General features: G+C 53.3%; 1 protein-coding gene across 3 annotated transcripts in view; it reads left to right on the plus strand.

The window, feature by feature from the left end:
* UROC1 (urocanate hydratase 1) overlaps nt 1–20,102 on the plus strand; it is a 369,204-nt gene that overhangs the window by 286,190 nt on the left and 62,912 nt on the right. For 2 of the 3 annotated variants that reach the window (XM_078776094.1, XM_068112862.2), the window contains exon 10: nt 11,695–11,783. In XM_078776094.1, coding sequence (XP_078632220.1) covers nt 11,695–11,783 — 89 coding nt within the window. Of the gene's footprint in view, nt 1–11,694; nt 11,784–11,891; nt 11,973–20,102 lie in introns of all 3 variants that reach the window. The other variant, XM_068112860.2, reaches the window with a different exon arrangement.

Below are 20,102 nucleotides of genomic sequence, written 5' to 3' on the forward strand. Positions count from 1 at the left end.
CCGCCGCCGTCCGAGGCGACGCCCACGACGCCCGAGCGCCCTGCGCGGTTGGAGGCCGAACTGCCGGTGCAACTGGCGGCCGCCATGCCGCACCGCCCGCTTCCGACACGACGGCCGGGGCCTCCACCTGACCGTGCGTGGTGTTATTACCACGCCAGGTTCGGACACAAGGCTGTTTGGTTCGGATGTGCCGGCCCCCGTGCACTTTCGGCAGGTCGGGAAACGGCCGGGCCGGCGTTCATTCCCAGCCATGAGCGCCGGCCACTTGGGCAACTTGCTGTTTATTCGGGACAAAGCGTCTGGGCGGCGTTTCCTGTGTGACACCGGCGCCCAAATGAGCGTCATACCCGCCTCCGAGCAGGACAGGCGGGACGCCGTTTGCGGCCCCTCTTTGTTCGCTGCTAATGGCTCGACCATACGCACTTTCGGCCCATGCGTCGTCACCCTCTGCTTCGGCAGCCAGCGTTTTCAATGGACTTTTGTGACCGCCTGCGTCCCCATGGCTTTGCTGGGCGCCGACTTCCTCTGCGCGCACGGGCTGCTGGTCGACGTCAAACGTCGTCGCCTTGTCAACGCCGAGACCTTCAGCTCCCTGGCGTGCACGATGAGCAGCTCCGCGCCGACCGAACTGGCGTGCGCCCTCCCGGCAGCGAACGAGTTCGCTCGCCTGCTCGCGGAATTCCCGGCCCTCACGCGGCCGACGTTTTCGGCCGTCGCGGTGCGGCACGGGATGGAGCACCACATACCCACTACGGGCCCGCCGGTCTACGCCAGGGCCCGCCGCCTCGACCCGGCCAAGCTCGCCGTGGCGAAGGCCGAGTTCGACGCGTTGGAGCACCTCGGCATCGTGCGGCGCTCCGATAGCGCGTGGGCCTCGCCACTGCACATCGTGCCAAAGCCGGGGGGTGGATGGCGCCCGTGTGGTGACTACCGCCGTCTCAACGACGCTACCACCCCCGACAGGTACCCGATCCCGCATATTCAGGACTTTTCCGCCCGTTTGGCGGGACGGGTCATCTTTTCGAAAATTGACCTGATACGGGGCTACCACCAGGTTCCTGTCCGGGCGGCCGACGTCCCGAAGACGGCCGTCATCACGCCGTTCGGCCTGTTCGAATTTTTGCGGATGCCGTTTGGCCTCAAGAACGCGGCCCAGGCGTTCCAGCGCTTGATGGACGGCGTGCTGCGCGACCTGCCGTTTCTTTTCGTCTATCTGGACGATATCCTCGTCGCCAGCACGTCCCGCGCCGAGCACCTCCTCCACCTCCGAACACTGTTCGGTCGCCTCAGCGAGCACGGCTTAATTGTCAACCCGGTCAAATGCCACTTCGGCGCGACGACCGTTGACTTTTTGGGCCACCGCATCACCAAGACCGGGGCCATGCCGCTGCCGACCAAGGTTGAGGCCATCACCACGTTCCCGCGTCCCCGTTCCATCAAGGCCCTCCAAGAGTTCCTCGGCATGGTGAATTTTTATCACCGATTCGTGCCCCGCGCTGCTCAGCTCATGCGGCCCCTTTACGAGGCCCTCCGGGGCAAGCCGGCCAAGCATGACATTGTTTGGTCCGCGGCCATGGACGCGGCCTTCGCCAGCGCCAAACGGGCCCTCGCCGACGCAACGCTGCTGGCTCACCCGGTGCTCAACGCGCCCATTGCCCTCACTACGGACGCCTCCAACTACGCGGTGGGCGCCATCCATGAGCAATGGGTGGACGGGGTTTGGCAGCCACTCGCTTTTTTTCAGCCGGCAACTCCGGCCGAACGAGTTAAACTACAGCACGTTCGACCGCGAGCTGCTCGGGCTATTCCTGGCCGTTCGCCATTTCCGACACCTCCTGGAGGGCCGCCCGTTCACGGCTTTCGTCGACCACAAGCCGTTGGTCTACGCAATGGCTAAGGTCACGGAGCTGTGGTCGGCCCGCCAGCAGCGCCACCTCTCCGCCGTGTCGGAGTTCACCACGGACATCCGGCACGTCGCCGGCAAAGACAACGCCGTGGCCGACTGTCTTTCTCGGGCCAGCGCGAACGCGGTCCACCTCGGCGTGGACTTCGCGCTCATGGCGGCCGACCAGACCACCGACGCCTCGGTGCAGGCACTCCGTGCGGCGGACACGGGCCTCCACCTGGCCGACATTCCCTTCGCGGGCACCGTCCTGCTCTGCGACGTCTCCCAGGGCCAGCCTCGCCCCATCGTGCCCGTTTCCTGGCAGCGCCGCATCTTCGCCTCCATCCACGGCCTTTCTCACCCGGGCCGTAAAGCTTCTCAGAAGCTGGTGTCGGCGCGTTTCGTCTGGCACGGCCTTCGACGAAACATCCGCGACTGGGCCAACGCCTGCACGGCCTGCCAGCGGGTCAAGGTCCACCGCCACACCCAGGCCCCGCTGGCACCTTTCGCCGTGCCTGAACGGCGTTTTGACCACGTCCACGTGGACCTGGTGGGTCCTCTGCCCCCCTCGCGGGGGTTCACCCACCTGCTCACCATAGTGGACAGGACCACCAGGTGGCCGGAGGCTGTGCCCCTCGCCTCCACCACCACCGCCGACGTGGCGCAGGCGTTCATCACCACCTGGGTCGCGTGCTTCGGCGCACCAGCGGACATCTCGTCCGACCGCGGCCCACAGTTCACGTCTGAGCTTTGGGGCGCGGTCGCCCTTTCGTTGGGGGTCACGCTGCACCGCACCACGGCCTACCACCCCCAAGCCAACGGGTTGTGCGAGCGGTTTCACCGCTCCATGAAGGCGGCACTCATGGCCGGCCTTCAGGACGACGGTTGGGCCGACCGGCTGCCGTGGGTCCTTTTGGGCCTTCGCACGGCCCCCAAGGAAGACCTCCAGGCATCCGCCGCCGAGCTCGTCTACGGCCAGCCGCTCCGCGTCCCGGGCGAATTCGTGCCCGACGCTACCAGTCCCTGGTCCGCCGCTCGCCAGCGCTCGGACCTCCAGGAGACCGCCCGACGATTTGCCCCCGTGCCGACGTCCCGCCACGGTGGCCCCCAGTCCTACGTCCCCCCGGCGCTTCGCACAGCGGAGTACGTCTTTGTGCGTCATGACGCGCACCGGGGGCCACTCCGGCCGCCGTACGACGGGCCCTTCCGGGTCCTGCGACGGGGCGACAAGTCTTTCATCGTCGACTTCGGCGGCCGGCCGGACCGGATTTCTGTGGACCGCCTCAAACCGGCGCACATGGACGTCGACCGACCACCACGGTTGGCCTTTCCTCCGCGGCGAGGCCGCCCCCCGTCCACAGTTCCCCCCGCTCGACCACCCACCACCACATCGGACCGCTCCCCACGACCCTCTAGGGGTCGCTTCGGCCGGGTCATCCGGACCCCCCTTAAATTGACCCTGCCGGTGCAGGTCGATTCTGGAGGGGCGTGTGTAGCGGTTACCGCTGGATGCACACAATCGCCTTGCACCGGCCAGAACACGGCCAGACGCGCCTCTCCCGGGCATGCCCGGACTCACTGTTCCCGGGCACGCCCGAACCTCCCGGGCACGCCCGGTCTCGTCTTTCCCGGGCATGCCCGCTCTCGCCTTTCCAGGGCTCGCCCAGAGCGTCCGGGCATGCCCGCTATCGCCTTTTCAGGGCTCGCCCAGAGCGTCCGGGCATGCCCGCTATCACCTTTCCAGGGCTCGCCCAGAGCGTCCGGGCATGCCCGCTATCGCCTTTCCAGGGCTCGCCCAGAGCGTCCGGGCATGCCCGCTATCGCCTTTCCAGGGCTCGCCCAGAGCGCCCGGGCACGCCCAGCCTCGACTTGCCAGGCCGCAGCCAAACACGCCCGGGCAGGTCCAGACTCGCCTTTCCAAGGCTCGCCCTTGACTCCCGGGCATGCCCGGTATAGCTTTTGCCGGGCAAACTTCCCGACATAAATGTGTATATATATTGCTGCCCGATAAACGGGCTTGTCAGAATACCTGAGCTGTTTTGTTTCAATAAAGCAACTCGGACGAATTCCATCTTTGGTCGCGTCAATTCTTTCGACTCGCGTTGGAGCGCAGTTCCTTCAATATCACATTTTTTGGTGGAGAGCTTCACCCCATGCTGTTGGTATCGCTGGAGTACCGTTCGAATGTGATGGACATGGTCCTCAAAGGTTTTACTGTGGACTAAATTATCATCTAAGTATGGTAGGCAGATGTCGTCCCGAAGACCTCTTAGACACTCCTCCATGTTACGCTGGAACTCAGCCGGAGCAGAACTCAGGCCGAAGGGAATGCGAACCCACTCATATAGGCCCCAGGGGGTGATGAAGGCAGTGAGAGGCCTACTTTCTTCATCCACACTCCCCTGGTGGTATGCCTTCCCCTGGTCCAGTACAGAGAACCATGAACTTCCGCTCAGACAGTATAACATATCTTGAATCCACAGAATTGGATGGCGATCTGGAATGGACTTACGATTTAGTTCCCTATAATCACAGCAGAGACGCAGGGTCCCATCCTTCTTCCGTACACAAACAATGGGCGACGAGTAGTGAGACCTTGATGGTTTTATCCACCCGCAATTCAACATATCCTGCAGGTACTCCTTCACTTCCTTGTGCAGTGGTTTTGGGACTGAGAGGTACGTCCGCTGGACTGGTGTTGCATCTTTAAAGGTGATGTGCATTTTCAGTGATGGAATGAAACCAACATCTTCCATATTTCTGGAAAAAGCACAGCACTCCTCTCGCAGCATCTTCTTCACCATCACCTCTGGCTCTGTGGTTAGACCATCAAGGCTGACTGGTGGATCCCATGCCACTTCCCCACTGAACTGTTGCCTGCATTTTTTCCGGTCCGAATTCTGTTTCCCTCTTCTCAGATTTTTCCTTGTTGTGTGTTGCACCTTGAGGCTTTTCCATCTGATGTGCTGTCTTGGGGATAGTCTTTGCACCGTGGAGGTCTTCATCTGTCTTGTCATCCACCTCGGTCTGGATTTCTGTCAGCTTTACTGCTTTGAGGTTGGTGTTATTTCTCAGTTTCTGTTGTCTCTCCTGTTCCCAGCTAGCTGCTTCACCCATCTTTTCAATTAGTAGTTCATCTGTCGAGTTCAGGTCGTCTAGGTATGGCTTTATCTGGAATTTCAAATTGTCGTTCAGTATCCCTGTGCTTAGGGATCTGAGAAATTTCTTTTGAATCAATTCAGGCTTAAACTGTTCTTCAGCTTCGTTCTCTTTCGATGCCAGCAACAACTTCTCCTTGAGCTCAATGGCCCGAAACAAGAAATTATGTGCAGACTCTCTGGGCCTCTGTGATATGTTCACCATCCGCTGATAAAGATCAGTTGTGCTTTCCTCTTTCAAGTACCCCTTCAGAATGATCTTCAGTTTCCCTAGTGTCAAGTCATTCTTGATCTCCAACATATTTCGCTAACTCAGTCCTGGGCTGCCTGCTTTTATTACTGCATCAACAATCTCTGATTCCCCATGTCTCTTGCAGAGGCCTGCTTCAATATGGTGCATGAGGTTTGTGTGAGACAGCCTATCCTTTTGACCCCCTTCCCCAATTTGTCCCTGAATTTTGAATTCTCGTCGAATTGTCACTTCTGGGAGTTTACCTTGTGTCGGTGTGAGGACCTCTGTTGGGTAACTGCCCCTTCTTTCCAGTTTTAGGCTGAGGGCTCTAAGACCTTCCTCCAATGCCTCTCTGGATTCTTCTTGGGACTTCTGCAACCCGTAACATTGTGCTTTCAGGAGCTCAAACTGATGGTGTGCTGACACTGTGTCTCCAGGTTCCTGGTGTGTTTCTCCGAGTGTCTCCACAAAGGCCAAGAAGTTCTGCACAAACTGTTGTGCCTCAACCCATTCCTGTTGTTCTTCAACAACGTCTAACTCACGTTCTGCTGCTCTGATCAAAGTGCACCTGTTCTTTTGTCTCCAAGCCTCATCTTCCCTTGAAAAACATTTCAAATAACTACAGGCCTCAATAAGCTGGTCCTGGTCTAACTCATTTAACACAGTGCTGGCACTGTCCTGCAGCTGTTCGAGATTCATCTTGGACAACAGCTTTTGCTCTGTAGCCATTTGTTTTTGTTTTTTAAAGGTTCGATTCACTAGAGGAGTTGGTTCAGGCTATTGTGCTTGATGAAAAACTCCTCCTGCCTGGCTCGCCAAGATGTTGCACTATAACAGTATTCCGGTGTGATGGTGCAGGGTGATGAGGTAGATGGATTAGAGCAGAGTCGCCATTCCAATTCCAAATTATTTTACTGGAATAATAATCAAAGATGCACAACATGAGATGCCGGCCTGGCGCATTCAAACACAATATTCGTGGCAACCGGATGTGCTGTAAGAACAGTGGTGTTGTTCACAGCAGATGGTCCGAGGCTGCATCTCCACTCATTATTATTATTCGGACTGGTTTCTGCGTTTTAATATTAATCTCGTCATTATTTTGAGTTTTTTTATGGGGTGGTAGTAATGAAAATGGGGGTAGTAGTTTTTCTCGTAAAACTATGATCACTTTTTCTGATCGGGGTTGTGGCACCGCAACACCAATGGTGTTGTGAAGGAGACATTTCTCTTAAAAAGTTGTGCCTTTTTGTTTCCTAAACTAGTCGGGGATAGTAATCCTCCAAAAAGCAGCAACTAAAAACCTTCAGTAGAAGTGGAAAATGAAATCGTCACTGAAGAGCCGTGATCGAGTATTGTGACACTTGGCAACAGGCATCACAATATTGACAAGATAGAGCATTTAGCAATACAGAGCCTCTTGGTGGTATAAAACTTGTTTATTACAGTAGATCTGAGGACCATGTGTGGACTCACTCATTGACACCCAGTAATGTCACAAAAAATTTTCCATGTTATTTTGGGAATTTGTGAGGCTAACAAGTCACCCAATAAGTTCCCACATCCAAGCACATCATGAAATATACATCAGTAATGTACCTATGTCTATAGTAAAAGACCTATGGAAACATTATTTATTTATATGTGAACTCACAAGATACTGTATGTAACTCTTGACAACAACACACAGACACAAAGGGAAGCTTGAACCACCTTTAGAGACCATTTTTCCCCACAGTGCGGGGGTTGGCCTTTTTTGGGCACCGTGGTCCCCTTTTTTGAAGCAATGTTTTATGGCCAGATGCTCTTCCTGCCACCAACCCTGTTAGTCACCTCTTGCGACACACAGGAAATTGCCAGTGAACTGGTACTCAATTTGCCGACCTCGGAAGGATGACAGGCTGAGTCAACCCACCTGGCGTTAATTCAGCGATCGACCAGGATTTGAAAACAGGATCCTAGGATCCCAAGCTGGCACCCTAACCGCTAAGCCAACACCAGGCTTCACAGAGGGAAGCTAGAGACAACGCAAAATGATAGAAAATCAATTTATGATTAGATTTGACATTAAAATGTTATGGTTAAATGAGATGACTATGTTCAACTAACTGTGCCTATATCCGGTTGGGTGCACTAGTCGACCCTGTAGTGTAGGCCTTGCGGCATACCTCAAAACGTAGGCATTGTGCACAAATACAGTTGAGAAACTGGCATGGATACCTTTAACATAATTCACATTCAAGGTACAAAATCAGTTCAGGGTTAAGGTAGATGTACAACGTTATTACATTGGACAATTTGTCGAACTGTACCTGAGGTCACGAGGCGGGGCAATATGAAAGTGGGGTGGCCAGGGGCTCAATATGAAAGTGGGGTGACCAGAGGCTCAATATGAAAGTGGGGTGGCCAGGGGCTCAATATGAAAGTGGGGTGGCCAGGGGCTCAATATGAAAGTGGGGTGGCCAGGGGCTCAATATGAAAGTGGGGTGACCAGAGGCTCAATATGAAAGTGGGGTGGCCAGGGGCTCAATATGAAAGTGGGGTGACCAGAGGCTCAATATGAAAGTGGGGTGGCCAGGGTCTCAATATGAAAGTGGGGTGGCCAGGGGCTCAATATGAAAGTGGGGTGGCCAGGGGCTCAATATGAAAGTGGGGTGGCCAGAGGCTCAATATGAAAGTGGGGTGGCCAGGGGCTCAATATGAAAGTGGGGTGGCCAGAGGCTCAATATGAAAGGGGTGGCCAGAGGCTCAATATGAAAGTGGGGTGGCCAGAGGCTCAATATGAAAGTGGGGTGGCCAGGAGCTCAATATGAAAGTGGGGTGGCCAGGGGCTCATTATGAAAGTGGGGTGGCCAGGGGCTCAATATGAAAGTGGGGTGGCAGGAGGCTCAATATGAAAGTGGGGTGGCCAGGGGCTCAATATGAAAGTGGGGTGGCCAGACGCTCAATATGAAAGTGGGGTGGCCAGAGGCTCAATATGAAAGTGGGGTGGCCAGAGGCTCAATATGAAAGTGCGGTGACCAGAGGCTCAATATGAAAGTGGGGTGGCCAGGAGCTCAATATGAAAGTGGGGTGGCCAGAGGCTCACTATGAAAGTGGGGTGGCCAGGGGCTCAATATGAAAGTTGGTCTGCGCAAGCAACGCGCACCCACATCTCAGACTGTAATTCACTGATAGCGGGTTTGGCTACCGGGTTCTTGTTGGGGTTTCTGACATGACCTAATCTGATGGTTATTTTGAGGGGCAAAAGGTGGCTGCCTTTCGTCATGGTATGGTGTGCTGAGGTTGCCCAAGCGAGGTTGTAAAAGGCGGACAGAATGAGTGAGTGGTTGGTATACACACCTTGTGGAAATAGGCAGGTGGCTGGTTGTGGTGTCCACAGGTGACTAACGCTCATCATGGTCATCAAGGTTACTATCAGGACAGTCACTGTCATGGTCCACGCCACCGATTTGAAAAGTGCAGGACAAGAATAGCTCGTCAGAAGCTGGGAGAAACTGATGACTTAGGAAATGATCATCAGGACGAGGTGGCTCTGTATAAGGGGCAGGATGTTGATCTAGATGGCTGGGACGAAGGTCGATACAATCACTGCCTGGGCTTGGAGAGAGTTCGGTAGGATGCCTTACTGCCTTAGTCAAAGCTGTCCTCATGACATTTGCATCAGCCATAGAACCAAGCTCAGCAAGAATTGAGTCCATGACCAGCAATGGTATCTTACTGTAATCTTACTAGCTGTAATCTTACTATAAATTCACCAAATGTGTGCCTGTCTGTCTGTTCCCAGGTACCGCAAAAACGGCTGAACCGATCACAACGAAATTTTGGGTGGGTAAACCTGGGAGCCCCTGGAGTAAAATAGGCTATATTGTTTTTCCAATTTTTCCCAATTTTCCAGTTTTTCCAAACCCCCTGGAGTAAAATAGGCAATATTGTTTTTCCAATTTTTCCCAATTTTCCAGTTTTTCCAAACCAACTGGGGTAACATAGGCGATATCGTTTTTCAAAATTTTCCCAATTTTCCAGTTTTTCCAAACCCCCTGGAGTAAAATAGGCTATATTGTTTTTCCAATTTTTCCCAATTTTCCAGTTTTTCCAAACCCCCTGGGGTAACATAGGCTATATAGTTTTTCAAATGTTTCCCAATTGTCCAGTTTTTCCAAACCCCCTGGAGTAAAATAGGCTATATAGTTTTTCAAATTTTTCCCAATTTTCCAGTTTTTCCAAACTCCCTTGAGTAAAATAGGCTATATTGTTTTTCCAATTTTTCCCAATTTTCCAGTTTTTCCAAACCCCCTGGGGTAACATAGGCTATATGGTTTTTCAAATTTTTCCCAATTTTCCAGTTTTTCCAAACCCACTGGAGTAAAATAGGCTATATTGTTTTTCCTATTTTTCCCAATTTTTCAGTTTTTCCAAACCCCCTGGAGTAAAATAGGCTATATTGTTTTTCCAATTTTTCCCCAATTTTTCCAATTTCCAATTTTTCCAATTTTCCAATTTTCAGTTTTTCCAAACACGATGGAATAATATTTACCGATATGAACAGTGATGTGGCTTTTATTGAAATTCTACAAATACTATTTAGATTTTGATGATTTGCGTGTGATATGACTTAACGGATGTTTATATAAATCGTTTAAAATAAAATAAAACCCTTCAATTTCTGATATTTTTTCCTTTTCATTTGGGCCTTCCAATTGAAGCCCCGCCCATAGGGCGGGTACCGTTGCTAGTTCAGGCTAATGTACGAGACCTCAATTCAGTCCCATGGTGTTGTTTGACCAGCTGGGGCAGGTCTGGGTGAATCAAGCGACGCATTGTTAGCACAACTGAGTTTTTCAGCATTGGGGACAATTCTTCATTGGTTAATGTATGCTCACCATGATGGGTTATTGGGACATCCATTCCTACCAGGCTATCATGATGAATGCAGTGAGTCACTGGTACAAGTCACTCCCAAAGTGCATAGAATTGAAATTGAGGAAATGAGCACCCTGATGCATGGAAGCCAAAGTGCATAGAATTGAAGTTGAGGGAAATGAGCACCTGATGCATGGAAGCCAAAGTGCATAGAATTGAAGTTGAGGGAAATGAGCACCTGATGCATGGAAGCCAAAGTGCAGAGAATTGAAGTTGATGAAATGAGCACCTGATGCATGGAAGCCAAAGTACAGAGAATTGAAGTTGAGGAAATGAGCACCTGATGCATGGAAGCCAAAGTGCAGAGAATTGAAGTTGAGGAAATGAGCACATGATGCATGGAAGCCAAAGTGCAGAGAATTGAAGTTGAGGAAATTAGCTCCTGATGCATGGAAGCCAAAGTGCATAGAATTGAAGTTGAGGAAATTAGCTCCTGATGCATGGAAGCCAAAGTGCATAAGAATGGCTTGCCAGACTGAAGTCGGTGAGGTGGAGGTCTTCACAATTGTGGATCTTGAGATCTCCAGACGAAAATTGGCAATTTGTCCGAGTATTAGTTTGAGGTGAGCTACCTTCTGTTGTGCCATTCGACCATTCCATGTTTCAGCACAATCGTATGCAAAGCCAGGAAGCGGGGAAGCAGCAGATGTCTTAGCGCAATTGACACCATCCTCAAAATAATGGAGCAAAGTTCAGATCCAACAATAAGATGTGGAATCTTCTGTCGCCATCTTTCGAAAGTCATCACAGTTTCGTGTTTGGAGAGAGAGAGACCACCGTTTAGGCACAAGACTGGAGGCCATCATCTTTGAACTCTGTTGTTTCGATCGCTGTTAAACCGAAGTGATCACCAAGTCGGTCCTTGTGCCGATGCTCACCTACCAGGTTTAATCGGGATAACGTGATAAAAAGTAGCACATATAATATCTACACATACAGTAGAACATATAATAAAGTAATAAAGGGAGTGGGAGACAAGGGGTGGGGGGGGGGGGGGGACACATAGAACATATAATAAAAGGAGTGGGAGACAAGGGATGGGGGGGAGGGGGGGGGGACACATAGAACATATAATAAAGGGAGTCGGAGACAAGGGGTGGGGGGGGGGGGGACACATAGAACATATAATAAAGGGAGTGGGAAATAAGGGGTGGGGGGGGGGGGACACATAGAACATATAATAAAGGGAGTGGGAGACAAAGGGGGGGACAACACATAGAACATATAATAAAGGGAGTGGGAGACAAACAGGGGGGGGGGGGGCAACAATATAACATATAATAAAGGAAGCGTGAGACAAGGGGGGGAGGGGGGGAGAGGGAAGCAAAACAGTAGAGAACAGGGAGGAACATCAGGAGATCTGTAGAAGAGAGAGGGCTGGGGCCGGGTACACGGGATAAACAAGATGGACACTACAAGGACTTTCCTTTTAGCCAAATTAAAGTCTTCTTCACACGAGTGTTCTTACTTGATGTATGTGCTATCATTTTTGCTAGGTGGATGAAGCACCACTGCTGAAACGCTTCCAGCAGGGTTGGTTAATGGAGATAACTCGAGACTTGGACGACTGCGTGAGATGCATCCGGTGAGCAATCAATGATTAAATCCAATATTGTACGTTTGCAGCTCATTCATTCTGTTCATTCTGATCAAAATACCATTGTTAACTGAACACGCTGCTGTTATGGCCCAGATACCCACATCAATCATGTATCCTATTGAAGCGCGGTGCTACGCGCGCTACTTGTTTAGCAAGGAGGAAGCGGCCAACGCGGTAAGTTCAAAGAGTCTTTATTACAAGAGCTCCACTGTAGCACTGGAGCGCTCCGGGCTGCGCGCCCGGTGTATATCCCGCGGCCACGCCTACCCCTCGGGCGTGGCCGCCGCCCACTTGGTGCGCGGAATGATGCCATCACGCCAGTGAGCTTTCGTGTCCGCCACACGCGCCCCCCCAGAATTCCCGCGCACCTGGAGGGCCAGTTTGCGGGGCAAACGGATGACCCGGCCGAAGCGCCCTCTGGTGACTGGCAGCGACCGGGGTGCAGGGATGCCAGCTGGGATGCCTCCGGCTGCACCCAGGATGGGTGCCGGACCGGAGGGTGGCGTGCCGGCGGGGCTGGGCGGTGCCAGGGGTCCGCCCGCAGGGGCGGCCTCGACGCGGGGGCCGAGCCACTGGTGGTGGGTGGTCCACGTCAAGGTGGGCCGGCTTGAGGCGATCCACTGAGACACGGTCGGGAGTACCGTCGATGTCCAAGGTGAAATGTTTCACCCCGGTCTCCAGCACGTGGAAAGGCCCGTCGTAAGGGGGCCGCAGTGGTGTCCAGTGGGCGTCGTGCCGGACGAAGACGTACTCCGCGGTGCGAAGCTCCGGGGCGACGTGCGTAGGTGGGTGCCCGTGGTGTGCCGTCGGCACCGGGGCGAACCTCCGGGCGGTCTCCTGAAGCGCGGAGCGCTCCTGCGCCGCGGACCATGGTGCCGTGGGGTCGGGGAGGAACTCACCTGGCACCCGGAGCGGTTGTCCGAAGACCAACTCCGCCGCGGATGCACGCAGGTCGTCCTTGGGCACCGTCCGGAGGCCCAGCAGGACCCAGGGGAGCCTGTCGACCCAGCCACCGTCGTGGAGGGTGGCCCGGAGCGTGGCCTTCAACGAGTGGTAGAATCGCTCGCACAGGCCGTTGGCCTGGGGGTGGTAGGCCGTGGTTCGGTGCAGCTGGACTCCGAGCCCCCGCGCGACCGCCCCCCAGAGCTCCGAGGTGAACTGGGGGCCGCGGTCGGACGAGATGTCCGAGGGGGCGCCGAACTGGGCGACCCAGGTGGTGATGAACGCCTGCGCGACGTCCGCCGCCATCGTCGCCGCCAAAGGCACGGCCTCCGGCCACCGGGTGGTGCGGTCCACCATGGTGAGGACATGGATGAAACCCCGTGAGAGGGGCAGAGGTCCCACCAGTCCACGTGAATGTGGTCGAACCTACGTTCCGGCACCGTTAACGGGGCCAATGGGGCCTGGGTGTGTCGGTGCACCTTCGCGCACTGGTACGCGAGGCACGTCCTGGTCCAGCCGCGGACGGCCTTCCGGAGGCCATGCCAGACAAACTTGTCGGCGACCAACCTCTGGGAGGCCTTCGTGCCCGGGTGGCACAGGCCATGGATGGCGTCAAAAACCTGGCGCTGCCAGCCCGTGGGCATGATGTGGCGAGGCCGCCCGAGGGAGACGTCGCACAAGAGGGCCGTGCCCGCGCCGTCGAATGGCACCTCGGTGATGCGGAGGCCCGTGACGGCGGTCCACAAGGCCTGGATGCCGGGGTCGGCGGCCTGGTCTGCCGCCATCCGGGCATAGTTGATGCCAAGGTGGACTGCGTGGGCGACGGACCGGGAAAGGCAATCTGCCACCGGGTTGTCCTTCCCCGCGACGTGCCGGATGTCCGTCGTATATTCGGACACGGCCGAGAGGTGACGCTGCTGCCGGGCCGACCACGGCTCGGCGACCTTGCCCATCGCGAAGACCATTGGCTTGTGGTCGACGAAGGCCGTGAACGCACAGCCCTCGAGCAGACGGCGGAAGTGCCTGACCGCCAGGTGAAGCCCGAGCAACTCGCGGTCGAAGGTACTATAACGGCGTTCGGGCGGGCGAAGCTGCCGGCTGAAGAACGCCAGCGGTTGCCAGGCACCACGCACCCATTGCTCGTGCACCGCGCCCACCGCGTAGTCCGAGGCGTCGGTGGTGAGGGTGATCGGTGGTGAGGGTGATCGGTGCATCGGGCGCCGGGTGCGCGAGCATGGTGGCGTTAGCCAAGGCGAGCTTCGCGCCCGCGAACGCCGCATCCATCTGCTCGGTCCAAGTAACGTCACCTTTGCCCGGCTTCCCTCGGAGGGCCTCGTGCAAGGGGCGCAGGAGCTGGGCGATGCGGGGCAGGAACCGATGGTAAAAGTTTAACATGCCCAGGAACTCCTGGAGCCCCTTGATCGTGCGGGGGCGCGGAAACCCCTTCACCGCCTCCACCTTGGCCGGTAGGGGGACGGCCCCGTGCCTGGTGATGCGGTGCCCCAAAAAGTCGATGTCGGCGATGCCGAACCGGCACTTGGCGGGGTTCACGATGAGGCCATGCTGGCCCAGGCGTTCAAAAGGCGTGCGGAGATGGTGAAGGTGCTCTTCGCGGGACGCGCTGGCGACGAGGATGTCGTCCAGGTAGACGTACAGAAAATCCAAGTCGCGCAAGCCGCTGTCCATTAGTCGCTGGAACGCCTGAGCCGCATTCTTCAAACCGAAGGGCATCCGAAGAAATTCGAAAAGTCCGAATGGCGTGATGACCGCCGTCTTCTGGATGTCCTCCGGCCTGACGGGGACCTGATGGTAGCCACGTATGAGGTCCACCTTTGAAAAGAAGGACATGCCCACCAACCGGGCGGAGAAGTCCTGGATGTGGGGGACGGGGTAGCGGTCGGGGGTGGTGGCGTCGTTGAGGCGCCGGTAGTCCCCGCACGGTCGCCATCCCCCGCCGGGCTTTGGCACGATGTGGAGCGGCGACGCCCAAGCACTCTCGGAGCGCCACATGATGCCGAGCTGCTCCAGCGTAGCGAACTCCGCTTTAGCTACCGCGAGCTTCGTCGGTTTGAGGCGGCGTGCCCGGGCGTAGACCGGTGGCCCGGCGGTGGGGATGTGGTGTTCCACCCCGTGCTTGAAGGCCCCCGCCGAGAAGGTGGGCTGCCTGAGGGCCGGAAAGCTGGCGAGGAGGCGGGTGAATTCGTCCGCTGCCGGAAGCATACAAACTAACCTCGCCGGGACCGAACCGCTCAGCAAGCCGCTTGGCGAGCCGCTCGGTGAGCCACTCAGTGAGCCGCTCAACGAGCTGCTCAACGCGCAAGCAAGCGAGCTGAACGTTTCAGCCTGAACAAGGCGTCTGTTCTTCACATCTACCAACAACCCGTTTGCACAGAGGAAGTCCGCACCGAGCAGTGCCATGGGGACACTAGCGGTTACGAACGTTCACCACGTGAAGCGTTGCCTTCCGAACCGCAGGGAGAGGCAGCGCTTCCCGAATGTGCGTATGGGTGTTCCGTTCGCGGCAAGCAATGCGGGGCCCCGGCCTGCAGTTCGCTTGTCGGACGTAGAGGCAGGGATAACGCTCACCTGTGCACCCGTGTCGCATAGGAAACGGCGCCCGGACAAGGTGTCCGTTATAAAAAGCAGGCTGCCGGAATGGCCGACGCTCAGGGCCGCTACCGAGCGCCGGCTTTGTAGTTTCCCGACTTGCCGAAGGAGCACGGCGGGCAACAATTCCTCACCTTGTGGCCAAACCTGGCGTGGAAATGGCACCAGGTTTGCGGCGAAGGCGGAGGCCGCGGTTTTCGCGGTGGTGGTGGGTGGGGCGTGGCGGCGGCCACGCGGTGTGCATCAGCCTCGAGATCCACGAGGTGTGGTGCATCAGCATCGGGGTCAGCCTTGGGATGCGCAACGGCCGCGCCAAAACTCGCCTGCGTGTCCAAAGCCGCGAAGAACTTGTCGGCCTCGGCAGCGAGAGCTCGGGGTTCCGTCGTCGCAGAACCGGCCAACGCGAGGCGTACTCGTGCCGGCAGCTGGCGTTGAAATAACGCCCAGAATAGAGCGTTCGGGGTTTCGTCGCCCATCAGTGACAGCATATGGTCCATGCGGACCGACGGTCGCGTGTCACTGAGCTCGGGGAGGTCCAGGAGGCGGTCGGCCCGTGCATCCACCGTGAGGCCGAACGTGGCGAGGAGGAGATGCTTGATCGCCTCGTACCTGCCGTCGGCCGGTGGGTTCCTCAGGACCGACACGATGCGGGCGGCCGTGCCGGGCCCGAGGGAGGCGACCACGTGGCAGTACATGGTCTCATCCACCGTGATGCCTCGAAGTCGGAACTGGGCTTCTGCCTGCAGGAACCAAACTTCAGCTTGAGCCTCCCAGAACTCGGGGAGTTTGATTGTGACCGCGTTGGTTGCCATTGCTGTGGCGGGTTCGGGTGGTCAGCGACGGCTAACCAGAACGTCGGAGGGTCACCAATGAAGCGTGGTGCTACGCGCGCTACTTGTTTAGCAAGGAGGAAGCGGACAACGCAGTAAGTTCAAAGAGTCTTTATTACAAGAGCTCCACTGTAGCACTGGAGCGCTCCGGGCTGCGCGCCCGGTGTATATCCCGCGGCCACGCCTACCCCTCGGGCATGGCCGCCGCCCACTTGGTGCGCGGAATGATGCCATCACGCCAGTGAGCTTTCATGTCCGCCACACTATTATGTCACATCGTTTATTGGCATGAGTGATGACATCATAAATTTAATTCTTTACTCACATCGGGGCATAGATCAGATATAGGAAGTTTCCGATTTTTTGGATAAGGATTTCAATTCAACCAAATTATGGCTGGAATACCATACTACTACTATTATTACTTACTACAACTACTACTTACTACTACTACTACTACTACTACTACTACTACTACTACTACTACTACTACTACTACGACTACTACTACTACTACTGCTACTATGACTATGGCCCCAATGATCCCCACTTTGTCTTCCACTCCCCCCCCCCCCCTTTGTCTCCCACTCCATTTATTATATGTTCTATGTGTTCTGCCCCCCCCCCCCCTTGTTTCCTTGTCTTCCACTCCCTTTATTATATGTTCTATGTGTTGCCCCCCTCCCCCTTCTCTCCCACTCCCTTTATTATGTTCTATGTGTCCCCCCCCCCCCCCCTTGTCTCCTTGTCTCCCACTTCCTTTATTATATGTTCTATGTGTTCCCCCCCCCCCCCCTTTGTCTCCCATGCCCTTTATTACATGTTCTATTGTTTCTCCTACCCCCCCCCCCCTTTATCTCCCGCTGCCTTTATTATATGTGCTATGTGTTGCCCTCTTCCCACCCCCCCCCCCCCTTTGTCTCCCACTCCATTTATTATATCTTCTATGTGTTGCCCACTCCCCCCCCCATACCCTCTCCCCGTTTGTCTCCTGCTGCCTTTATTATATGTTCTATGTGTTGCCTCCCCCCCCCCCTTGTCTTCCACTCCCTTTATTATATGTTCTATGTGTTGCCCCCCCTTGTCTTCCACTTCCTTTATTATATGTTCTATGTGTTGCCCCCCATGCCTTCCACTCCCTTTATTATATGTTCTATGTGTTGCCCACCCCCCTTTGTCTTCCACTCCCTTTATTATATTGTCGCGCAACCACCGAAATTAATACCAAGCGGTCACGGATGCCGATCCGAAGGCCTTAGCCCCCAAGGCGAAAACTCAATGGCGGGCTCCGAAACCATAGCTACTGTAGAAGAATTTTGTGTGATGACTCACAGGACTCCAATGACCGGACACAGGTTTACAAAAGGTCTGGTTTATTAACTGGTTATTCACTTCATTCCATTTACCAAATAATACCGCATAATATAATGGATCAGGTTAACTCTTTTCCAATGTCCTTCTCGTTCGGCCGATGTTCCTCCGCCATTCCCGTCGGGCAGAGGTTCTGATGATGGGCGCTCGTTCGCTCCGTCGAGCAGGAGTTATCGTGGCAAGTCCTCTTCGACTCCACGTTTGCTCTTGTTTATATTGGACAAACTGGAGTTAATCCCCTGTCCGCTGAAGGTTAATCCTTTCTCCGCTAATGCCCCGAGGTCATGCATGCACTGAGTCCTGGCATCAGCTCGCTCCCCTCCTGCTGTGATTTCCGTTTACCAAACGATAGGGGGGTGCTTCAGCCAGGGGCTGTGACCAGGTGGACAAGAGATTATCATGTTCGGGCGCATTCCTGACTCATTTACAAACTCGTCTTTCACAGAGTTTGCATGTAAAATGTATCTGCTTTGTTACCAGGTTAATTAATAAGTTACCAGTGCCAATTAATAAGTTACACTGAGTTACACTTCCACAATTCCCTCATCTTTTTGTTTTTTGTTTATATTAACCATTAATCTAAACATCAATATAAGTAAACAATCACTCACTACAAGTAAACATCATTACAAGTATAAGTAAATAATCAATCACTACAAGTAAACATCATTACAAGTATAAGTAAATAATCAATCACTTTGGTAATCAAATTCCCTTGGGCATACACCGTCATCCTGCAAGAATCACAAAACATTTCGTTGGTCATTGACTCCTTCCATATCGTTCAATCTATTGCATTTGCATCACAAATATATTTTCAAAAACAACACTTCACCATCACCAAGATACAACAATTTCACTTCATTTTCAAGTTTTGTAAAGCATCTGCACCATCTGGTAAAAAAACGTTTGCCTCCACACAAATGTTGACTTTGTTTGAAAGGAAGGGCTGATCACTTGTGTTTGAATCCTGGTATGAAACATTTTCTCCTAATGTCTTCATAGCTCCTGCACTACTTCGTGTAGGATTTCGCTGTTGTGGTAACATTGCGGAGTCATAGACTGACCCTGCTCTCCTTGTAGCATTCTTGCCACTTTTTGCTGTAAACCATAGTAATTCCTGAACACGGCCTTCACCCAGTTGTAGTCGACTTGCCTCCTCCCTCATTGTGAGTGGGCAGCAAGTATTGGTGTGACGTTGATTGGCCAGCAAGATGTGGAACAGGGATGCCGGATGCATCCACAATGATGTTGGGACCATGGTGTTCAGGTCATTCATGGTCCTTACCAGGAGCAACCAGCAGAATCGTGCACAGCTGTTGTGACAAGGGCACAGCCGTTTTTTGCAGCTCCATGCTGGTTCCCCGGACGTTGGTGAAGTAATAACATATGTCCCCGCATTTCACAGAGGTTGCAGGTAACATGTCGTTGTCCTGCAACTTCTGATGTGGTGAATGTTCGAAGCCTTCGAACAAGAGTAAGTGATCGCCTTTCTTTCATATGTTGTAGTGTGATCCAGGCAAATGGTCACATAAATTTCCTTGGTGAAGGTAAGCATTCATCTCCAAGTTACACGGGAGAATGTCTTCATCATTCTTTGAGAAAGAGGGTGTATGCCACGATTAACTTCATTTTTTTTTAGCCACAAATTTTCTTTCTCGAACTTCTTCCCAATTCCGTTAGCAATCCCTCCAAAATGTGATCTCGTCTTATCCTTATGCTCAGTCACATCTGAATCTGCTTTCCGCACACACTGAATCAGATAGGGTACATCTTACCATGAAATCAGCATAATCATGTATATCTTCCGACAGTTTCACATTCAACAATTTGTTGTTTTTCCTTAACACAAAAAGTTATATTCATTTATATGCGTCACACAAATAATATTCAATCAGGTATGTATTTTATTACTAAACTAAGAATAGCATTGTATATGATTACAATCACAAACGGGAATACCTAATTCCCAACAACAATTTTTTCCAAACCAACAAATTAAACATAATGTATTATTACCATAATTCCTCTCCACTTTTTTTCTTTTCCCTCTTTTTCCTAACAGTGTGTCACTCGTGGTGATATGAGTTCACTGATATTGTAATTGACACAACTCATAACATTGTCGTTATGCCATTATCTTAATTCTACTGTTTCATTTGCAACATCACTTGATTTAATCTTTTAATCTCAGTATTTTTTCATATCATCATAACAATCTTTCTATTTTAGGTCCATATTTGTTTATATTCTTATCAACCTCCTACGGTTTATCAATTTGTTCCAAAACACTGCAACCAAAGGTTTTAACCAAAGCTCTACCAAACTATTTCCAATTTGAACTCAAAATGCTAATTAAACAACAATTCAAAGAATTAACTTCAATGGGTCAACAAACTCATTTTATAAACAGATCTAATTTTCCCATCCAATAATTTTCCTTGCCAAATGTCATATTGCAACACTTTAATAAACCTTCGAAAAATGTCTCCCAAATCAATAAATTCCCTTTTTACTTCCCAAATACTCATCTGTAAATTACATATTCAATTAC

Source organism: Myxine glutinosa, chromosome 4 (genome assembly GCF_964187855.1).
Source record: "Myxine glutinosa chromosome 4, kmMyxGlut1.1, whole genome shotgun sequence".
NCBI lineage: Eukaryota > Metazoa > Chordata > Myxini > Myxiniformes > Myxinidae > Myxine > Myxine glutinosa.